At 46.2% G+C, this 22759-nt stretch overlaps 1 protein-coding gene across 1 annotated transcript in view; it reads left to right on the top strand.

The window, feature by feature from the left end:
- SLC2A6 (solute carrier family 2 member 6) overlaps window positions 1-22759 on the top strand; it is a 45343-nt gene that overhangs the window by 9829 nt on the left and 12755 nt on the right. The window contains exons 4-6 of the mRNA XM_077468171.1: window positions 13885-13984; window positions 18052-18263; window positions 20847-20999. Of these exons, the coding sequence (XP_077324297.1) occupies window positions 13885-13984; window positions 18052-18263; window positions 20847-20999 (465 nt within the window). The remainder of the gene's footprint in view (window positions 1-13884; window positions 13985-18051; window positions 18264-20846; window positions 21000-22759) is intronic.

Below are 22759 nucleotides of genomic sequence, written 5' to 3'. Positions count from 1 at the left end.
CATCCAGAATCAATAATATAGAAATTGGGAGCCTAATCCCCAACCAGGCTACCATGAAAATGGGGGCACTTGGACTATCACGGTACAATACAAATAATATGACAAATAAATATATAAAAATTACAGAAGATTTTATTGATGCCAAAAAACAATTCATCGTTTACAAATAAAACATCATAGCTAGACAGAGTATGTCACCAGTGGGTGTTCACAGTGGGGCAGTTCATCACAGGTATCATTTTCCTCGACTAGTTTTGCGGACATAAGCCGCTTCATCAGGAGGTTGTCTGTGATAAGATCAAAAGAACAAAGTAATAATCGAACATAGAAAATTACACAGTTATCATCCAGCATCATTTTTGAAAAAATCTTTAAAGGTAAAAATGAGGAGAGAGCAAAGCTGCTTACCCAAGCTTCAGCGGACATCAAGCGTAAAATGCTACCACCTAAAAAATGTCTCCCGCGGCAACCCGGGGGGAGCTACTAGGTATGATGACTGGAATCTGGGTAAAAAGGCAAAACAATAATAGTAGGTATATTGTGAGCTTGTCATAGCAAGAGGTGAAAGTGTATGAAACTAAAATCAATAAAAACATAGGTGAGAATCCCAAAGAAAAGAGGGATGGGAGATCGTGCGCATGCGCAATACATGTGAAGACAGGTGAAAAAATAACGATAAGGATAAAATCAAATTGAGGTGAAGAAGGGGTTGGGTGGTGAGAAGAGGTGAAATTAAAGTGATAAAATGAAAAGGAGGGGGGGGGGGGGGTGGATGTTGGGAAACCTGATAGAGAAAAAGGAAGAGTGGCAGTGTAATGAGGGTGAGAATGAGTGGACCAATGTGAGATGAGGTGGAAGAGATAAGCAGCATATACCGGATCATAGTGTTAATAAAATAAAGGGATCCTGGGAGAAACAACCCACTAGGGGAAATTATGATCATATGTGACCCCAGTGATAAAGACCACAGGCCAGAAGTGGGAGCATGATAGGGCTTGACCACCCGTGCCTGTGTCTCCTGTAGGAAGAGAAACGGTAATACAATTAGGATTAAAACAGACCAGTGCTAGTGCCCATTGATAAGGGGTACTGCATGGGAGCTGGTACAATTATTATATTTTGGTTAATCACTTACTGGGGGCCAACTGGAACATAGAATCCCGGGATCCAAATCAAAATCCTCACAACAGGCGAGTGCTTGTTATAAGTAGCCATGACCCTGAAACTGAGCTGAAGCACGGTACAGACCATACAGCGGTTTAACAGGACAGGTTCCACTCAGAACAGGCCTCGCCATGGTTGACGAAAGAAATTGAGTGTACGTGCTCAGCATCATATCCAGAGGTTGGCTTTGGAAAATAGATGTATGAGTGCTGCCAGCATTGCTTCAGAGGTTGAAGGGGTGGGGGGGTCAGCCTGTTGGTGCTCAGACAATATGCTGCACACTGCATCAAATTGGTCTGCATGGCTGTCGTCCCAGAAGGAAGCCTCTTCTAAAGATGATGCACAAGAAAGCCTGCAAACAGTTTGCTGAAGACAAGCAGACTAAGGACATGGATTACTGGAACCATGTCCTGTGGTCTGATGAGTTGAAGATAAACTTATTTGGTTCAGATGGTGTCAAGCCTGTGTGGCGGCAAACAGGTGAGGAGTACAAAGACAAGCGTGTCTTGCCTACACTCAAGCATGGTGGTGGGGGTGTCATGGTCTGGGGCTGCATGAGTGCTGCCGCCACTGGGGAGTTACAGTTCATTGAGGGAACCATGAATGCCAATGTGTACTGTGACATACTGAAGCAGAGCATGATCCCCTCCCTTCAGAGACTGGGCCACAGGGCAGTATTGCAACATAAGGACCCCAAACACACCTCCAAGACGACCACTGCCTTGCTATAGAAGCTGAAGGTAAAGGTGATGGACTGGCCAAGCATGTTTCCAGACCTAAACCCTATTGAGCATCTGTGGGGCATCCTCAAATGGAACGTGGAGGAGTGCAAAGTCTCTAACATCCACCAGCTCCGTGATGTCATCATGGAGGAGGGGAAGAGGACTCCAGTGTCAACCTGTGAAGCTCTGGTGACCTCCATGCCCAAGAGGGTTAAGGCAGTGCTTTAAAATTATGGCGGCCACACAAAATATTGACACTTTGGGCCTATTTTGGACATTTTCACTTAGGGGTGTACTCACTTTTGTTGCCAGCGGTTTAGACATTAATGGCTGTGTGTTGAGTTATTTTGAGAGGACAGCGAATTTACACTGTTATACAAGCTGTACACTCACTACTTTACATTGTAGACAAGTGCAAAGTGTAATTTCCTCAGTGTTGTCACATGAAAGGATATAATAAAATATTTACAAAAATGTGAGGGGTGTACTCACTTCTGTGAGATACTGTGTATATATAAAGATTGGGCCTCTCCTGGGCACATCTGGCTGGTAGGCTGTCTGAGGGCCTATCCAGAAGCAGGAGAGCAGTGCATGTCTGGGAAGGCAGCTTGCAGTCCAACCTGTTGTGGTCAGAGGTAGAAGGGAAGCTGTCGCCACTAAAGGTCCAACAAACTTATTACCAGGGACCACAGTGAGTAACTGAAGCAAGTACCGAAGCAGTATTCTCATCAACCAAGGGCGGTGAAGAATCAGGAAACTTCAGTGGGTATTAAGCCAGGGACCCAGCGAGCGGTGGTAACACTTGCAGAGCAGCCTTGTGTGTCAAGCCAGGGACCGAGCAGGCCAGTGGGGTGAAGCTTGAGAGGTATCTGGACTGCCAAGCTAGGGAACCAGCAGAGATTCGGGGGTAACGCTTGAGGAAGATACCACAGTGAAAATTGGAGGAGCTCAAGGGATTCAGTGACAGTGAATCAGTGTGTCTAGTGAGAGACCAAAAGCTCAGTGGGCTGAAGAACTACAAGGAGATATTGTAGTAGAAGTGAAAGGAACTGTTGCATTTTGTATTAGTAACTGTTAAACTAAACTGTAACTGTTGCCATAGGAGACAGCATTCCTGCACATGCAGATGTGGCATCTTACTGGATGTCTTTCCCTGCATGGCTGTCCTCCTATTGAAGTCTGAGTCTGCCAATTGAATTTGCAACTACCTAAGGGTGTCCTGGCACTAACCCTTTTTCCACTAAAACTTTGTTAAGAGAAATAAAAATCTCTTTTACATTCAAGAAATTTCTGGTGCCCAATAACTTTACCCACCTTGCACCTACTATGCCTCACAACCCACCATATACAGAAGGATGTCAGCTATCTCTGGCCCTGGAGGTTCTCATTAGACCAAAGAGGCCTGGGACCATGCTACATTTGGCGCCCAATGTGGGGCTAAGGCGTTATCTCTACAGCAGTTGCCCTTAACAACCGGCCTCAGCTTCATCGGGATTTCGTCTGGTTCTGTGGAAAGTAAAATCCATACTTCTTATAGACAGTGTTGTCATGTGTGCTACCAATGCGGGGAAGAACCAACAAGTCTCATTGCTCGGGGGAGAGGATCAGCCTTGTCTTTTGACACTTCCTGTCAGCGCTGTGAGGGTTAATACAGACTCCAAAATGGACTCCATTACAGTTCTGGCGTGCTGCAACAGTTTCCAGAGAACATTTTCACCAATCGATTGGCAGGGGGAGGAGCCCCCGTTCTGCAGAGGAGGATAAGGAAGTGATGCCATGTGTGTCGGATTGTGGGTTGGAGAGGAAGATGGCGCAATTCGTAGGAGACACGGTGGATTGCAAAAAGTACTCTCCAGGTGTTTGTTTCGGTCTGAGCAATGTGAAACATGTCCTGAATGACACCGGAGTGTGGTATACACTGAAGGATCAGCTTGCCCTATATACCGCTGGAGGTTATGAGGCTCTGGGACTGATCTGTGGGAAATGATCTGGCCTGACAACACAGTTGAGGCCTTGGATCGTCTGTGGATGCTGCGGAGATCAATTGTTTGAGGTTATCTCCCCAACTCTACCTCAGTGGATCCTACAAGTGGATTGGGACAGGAACATCTCTATCCCAGCTGAGAGTGATATTTAGAGTCCACCCGCCATTACCTGAGCTGTGCAGGAAGCTGCTGCCCCTGCCGCAGTGATTACCCCAGAACCCAGTGCACCGATCGCTCCTCAAGGCCATGGTTGGGACCAGCTGCTCGCCCTGATGTGCGAGCCACCCGGGAAGAAAATACCGGAGCTGGGTAAGCCAGCAAGGAGTGAGAGTGGTGTGCCTGTGGGGAAGTGATGCCAGTGGCCGTCAAAGGGGATGCCATTGTTGTGCCAATCAAGGCGTGTGCCAAGCGCAACTACTTCCTGGTCAAAGAGTTCCCTACCATTTTCAGATTCAGACATTCCATCTGATAGTCTATCTGAACTTTTCTCTGACACGTTGTCCTGTACTGGAAAATGGAGTGACAGTGAGGAGCAAATGATCTGCCAATACAGTCCCGCTGATCAGCATCTCAAGGTCTTTTGAGGAAGATCGCTGGGCTCAATGGGTTCCCAAAGTCCGCCCTATCACGCCTATGCCCAACACTAATACTAGACCATAAGCCCGATGTGGTCGCTGGGTGCTTGGTTCAATGTGCTCCAGATGCTTGGGTCCTACCCGGCAATGGAGACCCCAAGACCCTGTCTTGGCTGTCCAAAATACTGAGGATAATAATCAGGAAAGTGGCAGAAGACTGCGGGTACTTATACCCCTACATTCCTCCTCATCTGGAAGAGGAGAGCTCGGAGAAGGAAATTCAATGGGTGGATGAAGCCGTGTGTGGGTTCATTCAGATTCCTCTCAAGATAGACTTTCTCAAGTTGTCACCGAGGATGTCCAAAAAGTACCTGTCAGTGTTGAATACCTTGGGTTATGACAGGAAGAATAACCTTGGCGGTGCAATCATCCGCCAACCTGATAAAAAGGATATTCAGCGCTTTATCACCATGGTAAATGCACAGGAGGGTCTGTGATTCTACCCGACCCTGGGTTCTACTGCAAGGTGTCATCGAAATGGTATCGTTACCACCTTGGATTACAAATATGTGTTGTGTGATGTCAAGGACAATATGCTGACAACCACATCACACACACATTGTTGTTAGTGGAGAACATTTCAGAGAGCTGTAGTGGCCGGACTGTGCTGGACTGAATGCTGCCAGAAATACATGGATGATCCACCCTGAAGGGCGACCTGTGATCTTTAGCAAGTTGTTGCTTCCCCAGTGATGAGGAAAAGAAAAAATATATATTTTTTGTGTCCCCGGCTATCATATGGACAGACTGAGGATGTTTCTGTAAAGGGACCTGTGTTCTGCAGTGCGGTCCCTTGCACTAAGGCCTGGTTGTTTGATGACTGGAATGCAGCTGTGCCTTTTGGTCCCCGGAGTTTTTCCTGAAGAAGGGAGATTGCTAGGAAATATAGTCCACCCAGAGGGAAATCAATGGACTGTAACATGCCTTGGACGCTTATGCCACGTACACACGATCAAACTATCCGGCGGAAAAGTCCGGTGGACTCTGGTCTGGCCCGTGTGTGGGCTCCGGCTGACTTTTTTTTTTACCCAAAAGTCCGGCGGACTTAGAAAGTAGTTTTGACCCAAAAACTGTCCGCCGGACTCGCATTCCGACGGACAATACAGCCGTCTGTGTGCTAGCCCGCCGTACTTTTGAAATGAACGGACTTTCCCGCACCGAAGAAGAAGAGAAGAACAGAAGGCGGCGAAGACAGCAGCGATAGAAGACCAGGCCACTGCCAGTAAAAGAGCTGGAAGAAGGTGCGAAGGCCCGGCAAGAAGAACCGAAGAGGGGGACAAGACCCCCGAAGAGTGGGGCAAGACCCCCGAAGTCGGAAGAAGACCACCGGGCGGCGACGACGAAGAATAAAGCCGAGCTTCTCCGCTAGTAAAAGAGCAGAAGATAGCGGAGGAGTCCGGCGAGAAGACCCCCCAAGACTGAAGAAGACCCCCAGAGCTGTGCAATAAATTATTTTAAACCCTTGTGTTTTGTGTTTTATTTAAATTTTTTTCACAGGTGAATGGGTAGGGGTACATTGTACCCCATACTCATTCACATAGGGTGGGGGGCCGGTATCTGGGGGCCCCTTTATTAAAAGGGGCTCCTGGATTCCGATAAGCCCCCCTCCCGTAGACCCCAACAACCAACGGCCAGGGTTGTCGGGAAGAGGCCCTTGTCCTCATCAACATGGGGACAAGGTGCTTTGGGGTGGGGGGGGGGGGGCACACGGCCCCCCTTCCCCAAAGCACCCCCCCACGTTGAGGGCACGCGGCCTGGTACGGCTCAGGAGGGGGGTCCTCGCTCGTCCCCACCCCCTTTCCTGACCCGCCGGATAACGTGCTCATATAAGGATCTGATATGGACCGTTTTTTTCGGCGTAGGGCTTCCCCTTTAAGTCCATACCAGGTGACGGGGCCAGCGACGTGTCAATCTCGGCGGCGACATTGACTTCATTCGCTAGTCCCGGCTACCTGGAGCCACGTTCAAAATGAAAGGACTTTCCTCCGTGTGTCTGGGCAAGTCCGTTCATTTCAAAAGTACGGCGGACTCCCGCCATAGTCTGTCCGCCGGAAAAGTCCAGTGTGTGGGCAGGTCCGCTCGTTCGGAAATTTGCCGGACTTTCTGGGGGTTTGTCTGCCAGACTAAGTCCGCCGGATAGTCTGATCGTGTGTACGCGGCATAAGTGTTTATCTAGTTAGATTAGGCTTTAATAGAAGGGGAAACCCCCCCACCATGCATGTTAATAATGGACCAAATCATACATATAAACTGTCTCTAGTGTGATCACCAGGGTGGTGTGAACAGTGCTGATCTGAGTGGACTGTATTCATATTATGTGCTAAGTGCAAGTTTGTTAACCAATGGGAAGGGGGTCGCATTGTGAGGATGGGGCCTGTTTTCCAAAATGTAAATAATGTAATATTCCATAGGGTGCATTTACACTGCTATGCTGTCTTCGGCTAAGGGCAATTAAAACCTGTTTAATCACGTATGTATATACTGCACCTTCTTACCTTTTGGATAGGATGCATTTGCATTGCTGTTGTTTTTCTCCTTCGAGTGTTTATGTGTCGGTACATCTTCCTTGGCTAAGGACAGACAGGGATCTAACCTGCCGTCACCACTGACCCATTTCTATATTATCACTGTACATATATTTTATGTAGATAGTGAGGAATTAAGGTTGTTGCTTAGGCCTGCCTCTAAAATTGTACATTGATATTTTTGATACTTTGTTTTATATGACCCACCATAACTTCTTTTATGTCTATTTGATACCTATGTTTATTGCCTGTGGTGCGCCACACATATATTTATATCTATATTGTTAACCCTTTCCTGTTTCCCTACCCATCCCAGTTTTTGCCAGGACACTCACTCTCAGGCTTGAGTGCTTAAAGAGGAAGTAAACCCTTACAAACCACTTTGACCTACAGGTAAGCCTAGATTAAGGCTTACCTGTAGGTCCAAGCAATATCTCCTAAACCTATATGGTTTAGGAGATATTTGCCCGAAAATGGGCACCGCTGTCTACGGCGCATGCGCCGTAGACAGCGGCGCGCAGGCGCACTAAATGCGGCAAATCCAAGAATGGATTTGCCTAATTTGTCGACTCCCGTGCGCATGCGCGGGAGTGACGTTATCGCGGCTTCGCCGAATGGCAGAGGCGGAGCTGCGAGACGCGACTCCCGTGCGCATGCGCAGGAGTGACGTCATCGCGGCTTCGCCGCTGTCATTGGTCGGAGCTGCGAGACGCCACCAGCAAGATGGATGCGGCGGACTACAGGGATCAGCGGCGACTTCACTGGCTCCTGTGTCAGGTAAGTGACACATAATGGACTACGATGCGATGCGATGCATAGTAGTCCATTATGCTTTACCTTTGCAGGGAAAAAAAGAGGAAGTAAACCCATCAGGGTTTACTTCCTCTTTAACCACTAGGGATGAGCTCAGGCAGCCGCGCATCGGGGCAATGTCTCACTGCTTGTGATTAGCGCAGCTCTGCGCCGACTTCAAGGCGGGCTCTGCACGTGGACCATGCGAACACGCCTGAGCTCATCCTTATTAACCACTTAAGGACTGAGCCTCTTTTTGAGATGTGTTGTTTACATGTTAAAAAAAATTTTTTTGCTCAAAAATTACTTAGAATCCCCAAACATTATACTTTTTTTTTTTTCTAAAACTCTAGAGAATAAAAAGGCAGTCGTTGCAATACTTTCTGTCCCACCGTATTTGCGCAGCAGTCTTACAAGCGTACTTTTTTTGGAAAAAAAACACTTTTTTTAATTAAAAAATAAGACAACAGTAAAAAATGTTTATATTGTAAAAGATAATGTTATGCCAAGTAAATTGATACCCAACATGTCATGCTTCAAAATTGCGCCTACTTGTGGAATGGCGACAAACTTTTACCCTTATGACGCGTACACACGATCAGATTGTCCGGCGTACTTAGTCCGCCGAAACGCATTTCAGCGGACAATTCGATCGTGTGTGGGCTTCAGCGGACTTTTCCAGCGTGAAGTCCGGCGGACTAAGAAAGTATTTTTGCACTCCAATCTTCCCGTCGGACTTGGGTTTCAGCGGACAATACGTTCGTCAGTATGCTAGTCCGGCGGACTAAGAATGACGCATGCTCAGAAGCAAGTACGAAAAAGGAAGCTATTGGCTACTGGCTATTGAACTTCCTTTTTCTAGTCCCGTCGTACGTGCTGTACGTCATCACGCAAGCGAACGTCGGACTTTCTGTGTGTGGCCAAGTCCGTTCAGTAGAAAGTCCGCCGGACTATCCGCCGGATTGTTTGCCGGACTAAGTACGCCAGACAATTCGATCGTGTGTACGTGGCATTAGAAATCTCCATAGGCGACATTTAAAAAAATCTACAAGTTGCCTGTTTTGAGTTACAGAGGAGATCTAGGGCTAGAATTATTGCTGACATGTGTGGTTTGAACACAGTTTTCATATGTGGGCGCTACTCACCTATGCGTTCTCTTCTGCACGCAAGCTCGGTGGGATGGGGCGCATTTAAAAAAAAAAAAAAAAATTTTCTTATTTATTTTACCTTTTATTTTTTACACTGTTTTAAAGAAAAAAATGTGTCACTTTTATCCCTAAATAAATGTTCCTGTAAACATCCATTGTAATAGAAAAAAGGCATGACAGGACCTCTTAAATAAGAGCTCTTGGGTCAAAAAGACCTCAGATCTAATATTTACACTAAAATGCAATAAAAAATTTTAAAAAATGTAAAAAAATAAAAAAAATTATATTTAAGAGCTATGGATTTCCGCCCTGCAATGTTAAGGAGACGGGCGGGGGCCATCTTCACCTCACTTGTCTCCATACCCAGCCTTTAATGCCAGATCCAGCAATGTCTTTTCTCTGAGGAGTGCAGTTCACAGACCAAACCTTCCATTTCCACACCAGGACATCACGGAGGATTTTTGCTGGTTTTGGAGTGCTTCAGGAGGACGGAGGCAGAGGGCTAAATCTGCTGGAGTTTTAGACCCTGTTCTTTAAGTAGGAAAAAGCGTAGTCAAGCATAGCCAGAGTCCAGTCAGCCAGTCCAAAGTTCATAAACCAGATCAGGAAATCAGCCAGTCCAGACGTCAGGGATCCAAGGAGAGCAACTGCAAGCAGGATAGAAGCCAGGAGGGATGTCAGCAAGCCAGTCTTGAAACAAACAGCAGGAGATGGTTCCTACTGATGTGACCAACGCGAAGGCAAAGGAAAGAGTGAGCTGGAAGGCTTTAAATAGGCAGGTAAGACGAGCATCATCAGGAACAGCTGGTAACTGTGGAAAGAGAAGAGAGCTGGCAATTAGCCGACAGCTGAGCGGCCAGCCCAGAGGAGGAAGGGCTAAGCCAGCACTGACATTTTACTGTTGTGGATTTAGTAACACTTTAAACCTAAACTCATTGCCAGGGATCCCATATTCCCCCCCATATAGCCCTCTTTTAGGGGGGGGGGGGGGTTATGAGGAAATTACCCTCCCAAACAGGATATTGCGTTAACCCTGTAGGTGAATAATAGAACCAGAACGTTTTCTAAGTGGAAGAGTGGGTTTGATAATACAGTTGGCAGTGCCTCCACCCTGGGCAGGGCCTATATGAACAAAGGGTATTCCCTTCCTGGCAAATTTTTGCTGGTTTTGGAGTGCTTCAGAAGGACGGAGGCAGAGGGCTAAATCTGCTGGCATTTTAGACCCTGTTCTTTAGGGGGTCCACCAGTTCTGGTAAGAGTCGGTTCAAACAGGGGTGACTCGTCAGGCGACTTAACCACCTGACAAGTCGTCGCGTCCCGTTCTGTGCAATGGATCGGAGCGACTCAAATTGCTCCGACTTAGAAAAAGGTTCCTGTACGACTTTTGGGGCGACTTGCATTGATTTCTATATAGAAGTCATTTTGCAAGCTGCCCGCCGCTAAAGTCGGATCCCGGTCGCCTGAGGCGACACAGATGTTGCCTCAAAACAGCTAATTTGCATGTTTGTTGTCAAAAAGTCCGATCGTGTGTACGGGCCTTAAGTAAAAGATCGGCTTTTCATTATACAGAACAAAATGCGAAAGCAAATATTTCAATTCTTTTTTTTGAAATTTGATAAAACATCAACCTGCATACAGTGTTGTGAAGAAGGGAAGTTCAGCGCAGTCAGAAGGTTTCGATTAGAATAATATTCTTGGAATAGAGACATGCGGCTCATACATAGAGAAATGTGCGGAATGCTGTCACTCTCGTCTCTGCATGATTGGGGACAGTGCGGCTTTTGTACTTTGTGGTGACACGGGTAAATTCGCAATCACTTGCCATAAAATTTACACTCGTGTGTGACCGGCAGGAAATCTAGATTTGCTGAAATTTGGGATGCCAGGATCTGCAGAAATTCCTGCTAAAAGGCCTATAAGAGACACACATTGTTCATTGACTGTGTTCTATTTATTTATTGGTGATAAAACTGTAAAAATGCATTAAAATTGCTACTTATAAAATTTACTTTATTTTCATCCCTTCTCTTCTATCTTTGATTAACTGCCCCATTTCCTCCCTTTTTGTTGATGAAAATTGCTTACTGTCAGCTGGGGAACTGTTTAAATGCTTTTTTCAATTAATTACAAACAGGTGTTCACACCAGCTTACTTTTACTGTGGTCTGTAGGGATGAGCTCAGGCGTGTTCGCACGGTCCACGTGCGGAGCCCGCCAGGAAGTCGGCGCAGCGCTGCGCTAATCACAGGCAGTCAGACATTGCCCGATCTCTGCAGACGCGTATCGGGGGCAATGTCTCACTGCCTGTGATTAGCGCAGCGCTGCGCCGACTTCCTGGCGGGCTCCGCACGTGGACCGTGCGAACACGCCTGAGCTCATCCTTAGTGGTCTGTATAGCTGCATTCACACCTGAGTGAGTGATTTTCAGGCATTTTTATTTCAGCGTTTTTTGCACACTTATACAAGAATTTTAGAAGCAAATTTACATGTGTATTCAAGCTTCGAGTGTTTTTGTTTTAGCCAATTGAAAGCACCTGTTTTTCTATGTATTGTAAAAAACGCCTGTCAGTTGCTTGCGCATTGTCGTTATTTTCTATTTCTTGCCAAATATTATCACAATTGCCCATCTGTAGTGTGTGTATTGTAGAGCTGCAACTAACGATTAGTTTGTCTGTTGACTAATCTATCGATTATTATTTTTTCGATTAGTCATCGACTATACGATTATTTTTATTTATATTTTTAATTAATCTAGTGTTTTTTTTTTTTTTTTGATTAGCTAATTAATCCTTTGGATAACCTTACAAAAAATAAGTACATAAAAAAAAAAATAAAGTAAGATAAAAGAATATAACTAGTACATACATATATATATTATATATAAATATGTACTTATATTCTTACCTTTTTTTTATGTACTTTTTTTTGTAAAGTTAAGATAAAAGAATAATATATATATATATATATATAATATACATTATTTTATCTTAGCTTTATATTTTCTGTTCAGAAGTTCATGAATGTTTATAATTTATTTTTTACAATGTTTTCTTTTTTTAAGGGGGAGTGTGTGTGGGGGACAGTGTCAGTGTGTTTTTTTTTTGTTTTTTTTATTATTTTTTACAATTTTTTTATTATTATTTATTGCAATTTTTTTATCAGCCCTGTTGAGGGGGCTATGGAGAGATATCAGGGGTCTTAACAGACCTTTGACATCTCCCATTTGAGACCGGGAAAGGGACTGAGGACAGAGATTCCCCAGTCCCTTTCTTTGCAGCCTCTGCTGCATTGATAATGAATGGAGAGAAGACAGCGGCTTCTCTTCATTCATTAACTGAGACATCGTAATCACGGGAGGTTACAATGTTTCAGTTATGTGAATGGACAGTCAGTGGTCACTGATTCTGTCCATTCTGAAAACGAAGGAGCCGGGTTTACCGGCTTCTACCTCCGCTCTCCATCCTGAGATACCGAGGGGGGGGGGGGCGGCAGCACGGAGGGGGAGTAGAGAGAGGAGGATGGCAGCACGGGGGGGGACACAGAGAATAGAGAAGGGGGGCGGCAGCACGGAGGGGGAGAAGAGAGGGGGACTGTGGCAGGGAGGGGGAGAAGAGAGGGGGACGGCGACACGGAGGGAGAGAAGAGAGGGGGACGGCGGCACGGAGGGGGAGAAGAGAGGGGGACGGCAGCACGGAGGTCGAGAAGAGAGGGGGGCAGCGGCACGAAGGGGGAGAAGAGAGGGGGCGGCGGCACGGAGGGGGAGAAGAGAGGGGGGCGGCGGCACGGAGGGGGAGAAGAGAGGGGGGCGGCAGCACGGAGGGGGAGAAGAGAGGGGGAGAAGAGAGGGGGGCGGCGGCACGGAGGGGGAGAAGAGAGGGGGGCGGCGGCACGGAGGGGGAGAAGAGAGGGGGACGGCAGCACGGAGGGGGAGAAGAGAGGGGGACGGCAGCACGGAGGGGGAGAAGAGAGGGGGATGGCGGCACGGAGGAGAGCGGGAGATACGGAGCACTGTGACGCATCGACGCCCTGCATGCACATCAACGTATTTTTGAAGTCGACGTAATCGATTACGTCGACCCGTCGTGGCAGCTCTAGTATAGAGGACCATTTTACAATAATTGTAAGAATTGCTCCCCTACTGACTTTTTAAACCATAGAACTATTACACACATTTCACCCAAATAGTACAGCCCTTTAATTTGCTGTCCTGCTATCTCCCAAATGTTGCCTTGTCTAGCAGGGGTGGCTTTTTGACAGGGTATGCTGGGTTAAGTAGTCATTTGATCATTTAACACCTGGTACTTGTTCATGTCTGACATAGAATAGGACACCTACTGGTCTTAAAAGAGAAGAGTGGGATTTAACAAAAATAAACATCTATAGTCACTAAGATGGCTGCAGCATTGATCCGGTGCTGCATCTGTCCCCCCGCCAGCTCTACATTGAGAACTGAGCGATCAAACACTGCTGATCACTCAGTTCTGTTGTCCACTCTGAGCACAGAGCTGTGACTGTAAATCACCGCTTTCTTCTCTGCCCCTCCAGTGCTCACTGGAGAGCCAGGCTGTGGAGGGGGCAGGAGCGACTGGCTCAGGCACTTAGCAGTCAGGCATCTGGGCAGATCCCAAAATTATTTTTAAGATCCCTGCAGAGCCTGGACTGGCCCTGTGACATCGACAGACAGCAGACTTTAGCCTGCTGCCCTGGCTGAATCTGGGTCACAGGACCGCAGGAAAAGTAGCGCCAAAAGAGCTTTGACCATACTTCTCCTTTAACAAGCTACTTCTTGTTTTGCTGACTCATTCATGTAATACATTTTAGCTCATTAATTAAAAAAAAACATATCCTGTATTTATTGTGTCATTTACTTTGCCTAATATACTGAACAATGTATCATATCTGTTTATATTGCAGGTTTATATCTCAGAAATCTCTCACGCGGGAGTGAGGGGTGCACTGGGGGCTTGTCCTCAGCTTATGGCAGTATGTGGTGCCTTGGTCCTGTACGCGCTCAGTACGTATAACCCTGACAAAGATTACTTTTTATAATAACAAAAAAGTTTTGTTCATACAGGACAAAACAGTCTTTTTACACAATGCAGAGGATTAACCCCTTAAGTTCCACTGTGAGTTTTACAAGCATGCTATGCTGCATATACACACTGATTTACTGTCAGGAACCATGAAACAGACAGAGACAGAAGTACAATCAAATCACACTTGTTTATTAATAAAAATAAAAAGGTAAGTAAGAAAAAGCATAGCCAGAGTCCAGTAGCCAGATCGGGTAGTCAGCCAGTCCAAAGTTCATAAACCAGATCGGGTAATCAGCCAGTCCAGACGTCAGGGATCCAAGGAGAGCAACTGCAAGCAGGATAGAAGCCAGGAGGGATGTCAGCAAGCCAGTCTTGAAACAAACAGCAGGAGTTGGTTCCTAGTGATGTGACCAACGCAAAGGCAAAGGAAAGAGTGGGCTGGAAGGCTTTAAATAGGCAGGTCAGACTAGCATCACCAGGAACAGCTGGTAACTGTGGAAAGAGAAGAGAGCTGGCAATTAGCCGACAGCTGAGCGGCCAGCCCAGAGGAGGAAGGGCTAAGCCAGCCCTGACATTTTACTGTTGTGGATTTAGTAACACTTTAAACCTAAACTCATTGCCAGGGATCCCATATTCCCCCCATATAGCCCTCTTTTAAGGGGGGGGGGGGTTATGAGGAAATGGCCCTCCCTCCCCTCCCAAACAGGATATTGCATTAACCCTGTAGGTGAATAATAGAACCAGAACGTTTTCTAAGTGCAAGAGTAGGTTTGATAATACAGTTGGCAGTGCCTCCACCCTGTGCAGGGCCTATATGAACAAAGGGTATTCCCTTCCTGGCAAGTTAACCAATTTATTATCAAAGTAATTAGAAGCAGAAGAACTACTGCAACCAGCATATAACATTAGCGATAAGCATATTGATGCACACCAGTGCATAGAAATAATACAAGCTGTAAATAAGAAGAGATTGATAACAGTATACACATACAATGTACAAACAGATATTATCAACAAAGGGCCTGATAAAAGGATTTGTGTACATATACCTGAGTATATATAGTTTTTATATAGAGATACCTCCGGATGAATGTTGCAGGGGCCTCTGAGGATAATGTGGTGTCTGTCTTTGTGTCAGAAACCTGAAGACAAGATCAGCGTTCACGGAGGTATTCTCCAACTGTTGTCCAACTAGCCTGGAATGGGACATCTCACTGGCAGGAACTTTGGTGAGGCTCTGAAACTCCGAATCTACTCTGCACTTTAGTCTCCCCTTAGAAATTTATAATATCTACTTGCCCAAGATTTAGTAGCATGCACAGGAAATGTGGCTGAGTCCCTTCTCTCTTCCCACTTCCTCCTTCTAGGGCAGTGATGGGGAACCTTGGCACCCCAGATGTTTTGGAACTACATTTCCCATGATGCTCATGCACTCTACAGTGTAGCAGGAAATTTATATTAAAGGATGAGGCGTTAGTGATGTTCAGTGAATCAAAAATGCGAGTACAAATAAATAGCAAGCTAAAAGTCCACATATGATAAATCTCAACACCAAATTGTGATGCTCAAAATCTGATTCCTAGTTCTTCACCACAAGTGCTCAAGAGATGGGTGGCCACTCACCAGAGAATTATGACCCCTTTTTACAAGGAGGTCAAACAGCACTTCTGGAATACCAATTGATTCCACTGAGACTCTACAGTGTATTTGAGCATCATGGGAAATGTGGTTCCAAAACATCTGGGATGCCAAGGTTCACCATCACTGTTCTAGGGTTTCAAAGCCAACGAACCAGGGGCAGGAAGTGCATACATGATATATTGTATTTACAAATTCAGACAGTAGAGGATAGTAGATATCTACATATGCAACAGGTTGAATGCGACTCAACCTCAGAGTACACTTCTAAGAGATGCTATTAAACAATTTCAGTAAGCAGGAGGATGCCAGAAAATCAGAGTCCTCCCATAATGGTAGAGCCCCCTCCCATCACATCGGAGGCCGCCCTTTCCATCAAAGTCCTCCCTATATGTCAAAGAACCACCTTTACATCAGAGTCCCTATCACCAAATGTTCCCATCACATCAGAGCCCCCACCCGGTCACACATTACTTGCTTCACATCAGAGACCTATCTCTTAGCTCCAGCAGCGGCCACAGAGGGCAGGAGGTCTGGAGGAGTCGGACTTCTGTCCTTTACGGAGGGGTGGTTCTGCGTGCCTCCTGCCCTGGATCAGTGTTAAGTGTTGCTGTGGTGTAGGAGTGTGACAGGCTGGCCCACAACACCATAGTAATAAACGATGCCATGCTTACTTCCCTAGAACGTCATTGGCTGTTATGGTACTGGGGCCAGCCCACCCACCCGATGTAAACTCATGATTCTGATACAGAGAAAACTGGGTGCCATTCTCATGGTGCCCAGGGGAACCCAAACGGCACCCCTGTTGAACTACTGGTGTAGTCTACTAATCTCCCAAAATACCCTTGTAATGGAGAAGAACAAAGGTAGAGGTGTTTGAGGTCCAGCCTGTGTGACCATGGCTCCCTCCATTCATGCACTGCAGAAATTAGTGTAGACATGAAGGGACGTGAAGTGTGTTACTTACAGTATTACCAATCGAAAATTAACAAAACAAAGGCAGCCACCACATCTAAAGGCCAGTAAGCTGCAATATATTATATTTTTTATTTGGCGTTTGGATATGGTTTATAACTTACAGCATTTTTGCAAGGAACAGCATGTCTTTTCTTTTCCCCTCACTTCTTGCTATGGTGACAGTCAATGGTAGCTAGTCCATAACCGGCGCAGGGACGCAGCTCCACCCCCCCCCCCCTCCAAAGTTCCAAAAGTTAGTTTGCATAATCATACAATGATTTATTTTTAAAATAACTGAGAATATGACTAACATTTTTTAACATCTTAAAATTAAAAAAGGTTAATTATATTATAATTTATTTAAAAATCACTCATGCATTCACTGCAAAGTGCGGGGCGCCGGACTAATGGGGTTTCTATTAGGTCCATCATTTTTGTACAAACATTGTGCTAAGAGCCCGAGGCTCTAATTGGCTTGTTTTAGGATGTCCTCGGGGCGCAGAGCACTGTGCCCTGCACCCTCCCACTTGTGATTTTAGCGAATCAATACTTGCCATTGCGTCACTTCCAGTTTTTGGATTCTCGTCCTGGCCAATCAGGACGCTGAAGATATGGAACCCGGAAAGAAGACTGGGTTATCATGGAAGTGGAGGAGGAGAGTAGTATCAGAGGAGACATGACCGTGGTGAGTGCAGACCAGGAGGGGTTTGTTTGCGCCCCCCCAACAATTTATAGCACCAGCCACCACTGGTGACAATTGTAACATTTTGGATTTTGTGCTACTTTAGGCCCCTTTCACACATGCGGATGGTATGTCCGTATTTCATCCATCCATTTGCGGATGAAATACGGGCATACATTCATCCCTATGGGATAGCGGGTGTCTGCAGATGAGCATCCGCAGACACCCGATATCGTCCGCCTCCGCTACTGTCCGATTCTGCAGACGGAGGAAAATCCTATTTTTCTATCCGTCTGCAGAGCGGATCGGATGAACATGGACAGACGGTCCGTGCTCATCCGATCCCCCATAGAGGAGAGCGGAGAGCTGACAGGGCGGTCCCTCCACAGTGTGCGGAGACCGCCCTGTCCGCCGCTGGCTCAGCGGGGACAACGGAGCGATCCCAGCTGAGCAAGCGGATCATCACGGGGCGGATCATTACTGATCCGCCCCGTGTGAAAGAGGCCTTATGTTCATGTGACAGTAGTCACTGATTAGGAGGGTAAAAGTTAGCTGTAAGCAAAAGTCGGAATATGCAGAATATACTTTGTTACTCAAATATCTGTTTTTGAATACATTTGAAAATATTAACATATTTATCCATAAATGTTATTCACATTTCTTTTACGTAAGCTTTCCCACCATCTGTAATTATTTTTCTTCTTACCTCTAACTAAAATATACAAATTTTCCAGTTCATATAGAGATTATTTACTTTTGTCTTCTCAGGTATTGTTGTACCATGGCGCTGGCTGGCGATAGTGGGTGAAATACCTGTAATTACCATGCTCATCCTCCTGTGCTTCATGCCAGACTCCCCAAGATTCCTCACTGCTAAAGGAAAAACAGATAGAGCCCTTAAGGCTCTAGAGTGGCTCAGAGGGCCAAATACAGAATACAGAGAAGAGCTCAAGAGAATTGAGGACAGCCTTATGAATACGGTATTGCAGGTCAAAGGGCAACACACTGACACTTGAACCCAAAGCAAAATCATCCTGAACACTGGATGGTCCCGCAACAGTGATACCCTGACAACTGAGATCCAAGAATAGTGACCTACTGACACTTAGGAGGCCCAAACCAATGACACACTGACACTTAGGAGTAGGGATGAGCCGAACACCCCCCGGTTCGGTTCGCACCAGAACTTTCGAACGGACCCCAAATTCGTAGGAACGTTAGAACCAAATTGAAGTCTATGGGACTCGAACGTTCGAAATTAAAAGTGCTAATTTTAACGGCTAATATGCAAGATATTGTCCTAAAAAGGGTTTGGGGACCTGGCTCCTGCCCCAGGGGACATGGGTCAATGCAAAAAAAAGTTTTAAAAACTGCCGTTTTGGCGGGAGCACTGATTTTAATGACGATTAAAGTGAAAAAAAAAGTGAAATATTCCTTTAAATATGGTGCCTGGGGGGTGTCTGTAGTATGCCTGTGAAGTGCCACGTGTTTCCCGTGTTTAGAACAGTCCCTGCACAAAATGACATTTAACGGAAATAACGTCATTTAAAACTGCTTGCGGTTTTAATGTTATATCTGGTTCCTGTAATATGGTTGAAAATCATTGAGAAAATGGCATGGGTAGCCCTCCCTGCCCATTACCAGCCCCTTTGGGTCTTGTACGCATATTAAGGGGAAGCCCGTACCCATATTAAAAAAAGGAAACACTTGTGGCCCCCAGGCCCTATATACTCAGAACAGCAGTATACAGGCGGTGCAAACAAGACAGGGACTGTGTAGGTTTGTTGTGTTTAGTAGAATCTGTTTGTAATTCAGAGCACGCAGACAGCACGCACAATCTCCTACCGCTGACTGCAAGCTCTATTTAAAACGAGCAAGATGGTTAGCTATATAGGTGGATATAGCGGTGTATACTGTGTTCAGAGCACGCAGACAGCACGCACAAGCTCCTAACACTGACTGCAAGCTCTATTATAAAAGATAGATATATCGCTAGCTATATAGGTGGATATAGCGGTGTATACTGCGGTCAGGGCACGCAGACAACAACCACTACAGAAGAGCAAGAACGAAAAATCGGCCGATAACGATCGGTGTGTACTGTGTTGAAGGTACACAGAACACCCACTAACTGCTACAGACGCCAGCACACTACAAAAGGCCGCCGCGCTGGCGGCCTTATATAGTGTGGGGCATGTACTACACAGCCTGAGCTATGATTGGCCACAGGCATCCTGCCTGTGGCCAATCATGGCTCTCCTCGCTGCCAGCGCTGTGATTGGCCAATCATGAGCCAGCAATGCACTGCGTCATCGCAGTGCATTGTGGGCCGCGAGCGCCACACGAATTTGGCGCAAACGGCCCATAACGTTCGAAATTCACCGAACGGGCGAACAGCTGATGTTCGAGTTGAACGTATGTTCGACTCGAACACGAAGCTCATCCCTACTTAGGAGGCCCAAAAGAAATGACACACTGACAACTATGCATCCAAAAACAATGATACACTGACACATGGAAGTTCCAAAACCATGTCATACTGACATTTGGGAGCCTAGAACAATGACACACTAACATGTAGATGTCCAGAACAATAACACACTGGTAAAAGGGATCCAGAACAATGACACACTGGTGAAAGGGATCCAGAACAATGACACAAAAGGGAAGGGGTGTCCCAGAACTATGCCAAACTGATTCTTGGGGAGCAACATGACTACATTGAAATACTGACAAATCAGTGTCCCCAGAATAATGATAATCTGACACTGGGTATGCCAAAGCAACGACGCGCTAACAGTTTGGAATCCTGGAACTATGACAGTGACACATGGGATTCCTGGAAAAATAACACGGTAACCCTTTGAGGGGTCCCCAGGACAATGACACATTGACACTTGGGATCTTCAGAACAGTGCCACTTAGCCCTTGTACACACGGTCGGACATTCTGACAACCAAATCCGTTGGATTTTGTCCGACGGATTTTGTCCGAAACTGTTGCATACACACAGTCGGACAAAGTTGTCAGAAAATCCGATTGTACATAACGTGATGGCGTTATTTTGTTACGACGGGACTAGGTTCAGGCTAGTAGCCAATAGCTGTGATGTAGGAATTTGATCTGAGCATGCGTGGCACTTTGTCCGTCGGAGTAGGCTACACACGATCGGAGTATGTCCGATCGGAGCATTTTGTCTGAAAATTTTACGGACAAGTTGGAAAACTTGGTCCGTTGGATACTCCGACGGAAACAGTCCGATGGAGACCACACACAGTCGGATTATCCAACAAAACGGTCCGATAGGACACATTCCGTTGGAATCTTCCGACTGGGTCTCAAAACAGTGTTACACTGACACTTGGGGGTCCTGGAACAATGACACATGAGATTTAGGGACTCTCAGAACAGTGAGACATTGACATTTGAGGGTGATAAAACAACACACTGCCTCTAGGGACCCAGAACAATGACACAACGGTTTGGGAAGGGTTCCAGAAAATTACAAACTGATTTTTTGGCAGAAGGTTAATCAGCGTTAATGGTGTCACATCTTCTTTCAGAACACTTCATTAACGTGCAAGGACCTGTCTGAGCGGCACTACTACAAACCCATCCTTATTGCTGTCTCCATGAGGTTCTTACAACAGATGTCCGGAATCAACCCAATATTGACATACCTGGAGCCCATCTTCAACAGGACCAAAGTCATTCTGGTGAGGAACGATAGGGCTGTGGTATCTTCACAGAGAGAATTTTATGTACAATGCATTGGAACTGGAGCTCAGGGTTGGGCGTTAAGTACGTTTGTACTGAGAGATAAACCGGCCACAATTGCTCGCCTCTTTTGGAGAATGCTAGTTCTGGAGTTGGCTTATAATTTTTGAGACACCACCCCAGAACAATTATTCAGACCAGGAAAGTCAAGAGTAAAGACAGACCCCACACCATTCACCATCACAGGAGTGGTCTCGCAAATGCTGAGCTCAGGGCTCAGATAGAAAGTGCATGTGAGGAGGTTTAAATCGCCCCCCTGTGATGGTGGAGAACCGTAACAGGTGGACGTGTCATAGCAAGGTCCTAGCAACATGATGGGCATATGCAGGGCCGGGACAAGGGGTGGGCAGGAGGGGTGGCACTGTGGTATCATGGGCGGTGGGGGGGCACCACAAGGAAATAGGGGGGAGGGGATTTGTGTTGGAAAGGGGGATTTGGGGGGCAGCAGGGAGTAAGTATTGTTCTAGGAGGGGAAATTTGGTAGGGTATGCTAAAATGTATTGTCGAGAAGGAATGGGGGGAAGAAGATTTGTGCTAGGAAGGATGATTGGGGCGCTTTGTGCTGGAAGGGGGATTTGCAGTGGGGTTATTGGAAGGGGTAATCTTAGGGGTAGATAATTTGTGCATGAAGGAGTGATTTTTTTGGGGCGGCACTTGAATTGGGGGCGATTTGGGGGGTGGGGGAGACAAGATTTGTGCTGGGAGTGGGGATTTCAGCAGGGGGAACAGATTTGCACTGGGAGGAGGGGGAATTTATGCTTAGGTTTTTTTTTGGGGGGGGGGATTTTTGATGAAGCATAATGCTCATACACCTTGGGGGGGCGGGAGGTGCAGTTTGGCATGTTTGCCCTGGGCTCTGGATGACCTTGTCCCGGCACTGGGCATATGCAATCTATGGGAGTTTTCCAGTAGGCTTTATGAGGTATGCAAATATCCTACACATATAGCAAGAGCATTATTCAACTTTGGTCAAAGCTGCAGAGTTTATTTCTATCTACAGGCTCCCTTATCTGCATAGGCAGTTTTTTTGGTAAAGGTGAATTCATTCTCAAAGTTTTCATTTCAGATGTTCACACTCAGGAGTTAAAATGAACTTTTCTCCATATTTACCTGGCAATTAGAGGGGTGAAAAATTAAAGAAAAGGCAATTTTTGCAGAAAGGATTGGGAACCTTTTCACCTACCCTACATTGACCCAGAGTTACTGGGTTATTATCTTCAGCCCCTAAACATTGTGCGTTATCAGTGAATTAGTGATAACACTGTCACCTACTGTGTGACAGCACAATAATAAACCATATCTACAGAGATAATTCTGTCAGCTACATAATTATGTAGTTACAAATTTGAAATAAACAATCTTGACTACGAACTTCAACCATCTTTATAGCAGGGAATGAAAAAAGTGGATTGTGGGACTTTAAATGAGGCATGGACATGTGTTTGAAATGGTCTAGGACAGTGGTCCCCAACCTTTTTGGCCCCGGGGACCGGCTGCGTGGAAGAAAATTGTGCCAAGGCCCGGCGAGGGACTGGGGGTGATGTACGCACACACGTGGGGGGGGGGGGGGGGGGTAAGCGAATTTTGCCGGCAATTTATCGGGCAATAGCTGGTGTTCGGCTGTTGGTACTTCAGTCATCCCGCCACCATGGTTGGTATGGTGTCAGAATGATTAAAGTGCATTATTTCTTATATTACA

Source organism: Lithobates pipiens, unplaced genomic scaffold, assembly GCF_037356315.1.
Source record: "Lithobates pipiens isolate NorthernLeopardFrog02 unplaced genomic scaffold, aLitPip1_a1.2 Scaffold_11, whole genome shotgun sequence".
NCBI classification, from domain to species: Eukaryota; Metazoa; Chordata; class Amphibia; order Anura; family Ranidae; genus Lithobates; species Lithobates pipiens.
The sequence above is the reverse complement of the archived record's forward strand: the minus strand, read 5'-3'. Positions and strand labels throughout refer to the sequence as shown.